The following is a 4,817-nucleotide window of genomic DNA, read 5'->3' as shown; positions in this document are numbered from 1 at the left end:
TTACAGATCATTAAGGAAAACATAAATTTTCCTTATCTTTCTTTTGCTCCCACTTTTGGAAAATAAAATCAATGAAACGTTTTGATGAAAAACTCTTATGCAGCCACACAGGTGTTCTCAGTAACTGGCTGATGAGAATCTATTTCGAACTTGCGTCGTACCATGCGTCGCTACGTCGCAATGACGTCAGACGTAAACCTGAAGTGACGGATGCTCCGTTAGCCGAACTTCCGCCTTCCACATGTGTTTACTGAAAATGTGGACAACCTAGCTCAATAAATATTAGTATCAGCAGTCTATACACGGTAACCGTTTGAAACATGGGGAAGCTGAATGTCGTGGTGTTGAGATACTTGTCTCGAGATGACTTCCGAGTCCTCACAGCGGTAAGTCGCGCGTTAATTAAAGTCAGCTAAGCCCCAGCTGAGTTAGCATGTGCTAGGCTAGCGTTGTAAATAGTCAGCCCTGCATGTACAGTAGGTACACCAACAAACTGTAGAGCTCTTTGGGGGGCTGTCAAACAGTTGCCCGATGAGATGTCACCGTTACAGTGGGTAAAATAAAGTTAGTGCTGTCAATTAAAAGACAAATGAACATATATTAATAATGTGTTATATAAATATGTACTTACACGTTGATTGGATTATTTTGCTAACAACCGCCACTGGGTAATATAGCATCATTATATATTAAGTATGGAGACATGATAACCAAGCAGGTCCTGGCAATTGTAGATACTGTATATCCAGAGTTTTAGGATCTAGTATCAGTCAATAATGGAACCAGTAGCATCTTTCTTGTGATGTGTTTCCTTTCATCGTAAAGGAGCACCTGCAAAATGTTTAATCATACATATGGGCTTGGAAATATTGTGTTAAAATGCCTCTTCAAAATATATTACTATAAGCCAAATCTCAGACCATGGTCTCGTTAGTCAGTGCTTATTCCATGTTATCTTTACAGCAGGTGTAATACTGTTGGTGCAAACATGAGTGAATTTCAGGATCATATTCTTGTCCTGGCAATTTCTCCTCACACAGGTTGAGATGGGGATGAAGAACCATGAGATTGTTCCAGTGAGTCTCCTGTCATCCATTGCTAGCCTCAAACATGGGGGTTGCAACAAGACTCTCAGAGAACTTGTCAAGCACAAGCTTGTTGTCTATGAACGCACCAAGAGTAAGAAACAATTCTTACTGATTCTATTGCAGATAAAAACAATATATGTAGATTATTTTCTAATGTGTTATGTATATGTTGATTTCAGCTGTGCAGGGCTACAGGTTGAACAATGGAGGATATGACTACCTTGCCCTGAAGACCTTGTGCTCCAGAGAAGTGATCATTTCAGTTGGTAACCAGATGGGAGTGGGTAAAGAGTCGGGTAAGAAAAAAAAATCTCGATCTCAAGTTTTTATTATAATAATTTAATATTTGTGTATTCTTCCACATAATCACTTTTGTTTTACTGTAGTGATTTGTTTAAGATCAATGACATGATATAAATCCTTTTTAAAAGGTACAATATATTCTATGACATTTTAAGAATTAAATTATTAAACTTAAATGAAAATATGTTCCTTAACAGATTTCTAGCCATCATTGCCAATCTTTAACGTCCTCATGTTCATGCAAAACTTTTCTTTGTGTTTACCTCCTGTAGACATATATATTGTGGCAAGTCCAAATGGGGAGCAGTATGCGCTGAAGCTTCACAGATTGGGTCGTACCTCCTTCAGGAACCTAAAGAACAAGAGAGATTACCACAAACACAGGAAGAATATGTCCTGGCTCTACCTCTCTCGCCTCTCTGCCATGAAGGAGTTTGCCTACATGAAGGTAAAGTCACAAATCAGAGAAAGTATGCAAGCTAAGTGGAACTGGAAGAAAATGCCACCAACCAGTGCAGTAGGAATTCAGTTTCATGTGGTGCATCTTTTGAATCATCTCCTGATTTTTCAGGCATTGTATGATAGAGGTTTTCCCGTTCCCAAACCTGTGGACTATAACAGACATGCTGTAGTGATGGAGCTCATCAATGGCTATCCACTGTATGTAAACAAGCCATTCTTTCTTTCTTTAAAATATTAAAAAGTACAGTCTTTGTACTCTCTGTCCCTTGGATAATTTGTTTGTATTGTCTCTCTCTCTTCCAGGTGTCAGGTTCATGAGCTACAGGATCCACCAGCCCTGTACAATGAGTTCATGGAGCTCATAGTCAAACTGGCCAATCATGGCCTGATTCACGGAGACTTTAACGAGTTCAACCTTATGTTGGACGACCAGGACCACATAACTATGATCGACTTCCCTCAGATGGTGTCCACATCCCATCCTAATGCTGAATGGTTAGTGTCTCTGCCATGGTGTTGAAAATCAGTGAGTAAAATTAATAAAAGAGACAAAAGATTTGCATGTCTTTCACCTCTCCAACTTTTGTTCCTAGGTATTTTGACCGTGACGTGAAATGCATAAGAGATTTCTTTGCAAAAAGGTTCAATTACGAGAGCGAGCTCTTTCCAACCTTCAAAGACATCAGGTAACTGCTATAATTTTTCAGTTACAATAACACAGTAAGACACACATACACAATGAAAATTCCACTGGATATTTACAATATACTTTTTCAGTGTGAAAATTGAAATTGCTCTCCTGTTGTCTGTTTTGTTTCATCAGACACATTGGGGGGTATGGTTTAGTTTTGTTTGTGATTCCTGAGGCATGCTCTCACCAAAAAAAATAATTTCTGCACAGCTGAAGTGCAGGCATTTGTATTGCATGTGTGTGCGAGATAATAATTTAATAGCCAGTTATGTAATAAATCATCCAGCATTGAAAATCACATTTTGAGTTGGACTCTTTACTGATATTTTCTTGTCACTGTTTATTCCTATAGGCGGTCGTATTCTCTAGATGTTGAAGTCTCAGCCAGCGGCTTCACCAAAGATATGGAGAGAGATGGTGCATTGCTGCACCCAGCTGGACCAGAGGAAGAGGACGATGATGATGAGGATGAAGAGGCAACAGACGAGGAAGCAGAAAGAGAAGAGGAGAGTGTGGACATGGAGGAATATAAACATGCAATGCTAGAGCTGGAGGGTCTGAAGGTCAGCGACACACATGCAGACAGACAAGATGAGGAAGAGGAAAAGAGTGAAAAAAGAGAAGAAGAGCCTGAGACTGAGGCTGCTGTTCAAAGTGATGACGAAACAGAGAAAGACTTAGAGGAAGAGTTGAAGGAAGCAGAGGATGAGTGCCCAGAGCTGGCAGACCTTTCTGCCTCCAACAAAGAGTTCAAACCCTTCAGGTAATGGAAAGTTAACACAATAAAAGCACCAAAATGAAGCCTATTTGATAAGAGGATGAGTTAAAGTCTGAGTGCTGTGGTACTAAGCCAACAAATAATTTTAGTTCTGTTAACATGGGAGCCTGGTAGCTGAATTCCAGACACACAGATGTGTGAAAAATATAGCTTAATTTATGTCCAATTAAGCAGGGTTGTTAAATTACACAACAATGAATGTCTGTGCTTTGTAGTAAAAATTGCTGTAATAGCATATTTTTTCCTGCAGAGACTCAGACAGTCTTCTGCACATGGCAGAGCACAGGAGGAGGAGGACGGACAGTGAGGCCACAATGGGCAGCACAGGGAGCTGTTCTACCATACCACCAGTAAGTCAAATACAGACACACTCAGCTGTCTGCACCTATGTGTATTACACAGGAGTACAGGTTCCACTACAAAAAATAAGCACTCTGGTTTGATCACTTAAACATATGACTATTTGGACATTTCACCACCCACTGTAACAATCTTTGTACATAGTTCTGTGCAAAAACTGTAATATCTTGTAGGTTTTGTAAAGAGCATTCACATGGTGTCGCAGTTTGTCAAAGAATAAGACAGGCAACTTGTAGCAGAGCCAGTATGTCTGCATAGTGTTGTGGCAGACAGTCCGTACATTCATCTGTAGTCATCTGCTGTCTTCATTATTTTGTCTTCTCCTTCACCTCTGCAGGAGGTGGTCCGTCAGAAGGTGCGGAGGCAGCTCACCAAACAGCAGAAGGCAGCACAGAGGAGACGTCTGCAAAAGGGAGAGGCCAACTTGGTGACCAAATCCAGGAGGGAGAACCAAAATAACATCAAGTCTAGTATGGAGAGTGCCAGCTTCTGGGGATAAATGGAGACTGCAGTGATGGACAGACAGAAATCATGTCAACATCCTTTTTGTTTGGTTAACATGTGCTGCATGGTTCCCCTGTTACTCTGTCCAAAGACTTGTAAACACAGGATGGTTGATGGGAAAATCCAACAAGACTTGTGCAACAGCTCAGCTGCTCTGTACTGTCATGGAAAAATCAGAGAGAGGGATGACAAAACTAAGATCACACTGAAGTGGAAAACAGTGTGATCTTGTTTGTATTTCTCCAGTTGGTTCTCCTACTCCTCACTTTCAAGTATGAAGACAGGCCATAGTTCTATTTGAACTATGTGGACTATTATGCGTCACACACAGTCTAATGTAAATATAATGAAGTGATTTCATTGACAATTAAACCATTTATACATTTCTGCTGAGCTGTGTTTTTCTGTGCCTGTTCAAAATAAATGGAGCATCCTGCAACGGTTCAGTGTGCTTGCCAAGTCAAATTGGGTACATTCATTAAAACTGGTGCTTGCATATGATATATTAACCTACAACATTGTGACAACAGACAGAAAGGTTTAGAGTTACTTGTCATGATCAAAGTCTCAAGTTCATTCTCAGAGTATACTGCTGACAGAGTGACTTATGTGGGTGTGGATTTAAGACTCA

At 40.3% G+C, this 4,817-nt stretch overlaps 1 protein-coding gene across 1 annotated transcript; it reads left to right on the top strand.

The window, feature by feature from the left end:
• The first annotated feature begins 222 nt into the window (after window positions 1-222).
• riok2 (RIO kinase 2 (yeast)) lies at window positions 223-4,574 on the top strand. The gene is made up of 10 exons (XM_041041371.1): window positions 223-386; window positions 1,041-1,179; window positions 1,268-1,384; window positions 1,664-1,839; window positions 1,963-2,051; window positions 2,157-2,348; window positions 2,447-2,539; window positions 2,897-3,307; window positions 3,573-3,672; window positions 4,020-4,574. Exons 1-10 carry the CDS (start codon window positions 321-323, stop codon window positions 4,179-4,181), a joined length of 1,545 nt encoding a protein of 514 aa, XP_040897305.1. The 5' UTR covers window positions 223-320; the 3' UTR covers window positions 4,182-4,574.
• The last annotated feature ends 243 nt before the right edge of the window (window positions 4,575-4,817 follow it).

Source organism: Toxotes jaculatrix, chromosome 7, assembly GCF_017976425.1.
Source record: "Toxotes jaculatrix isolate fToxJac2 chromosome 7, fToxJac2.pri, whole genome shotgun sequence".
Taxonomy (NCBI): Eukaryota; Metazoa; Chordata; class Actinopteri; family Toxotidae; genus Toxotes; species Toxotes jaculatrix.
Note: the sequence above shows the minus strand (reverse complement) of the source record. Positions and strands in the feature narration are given on the sequence as shown.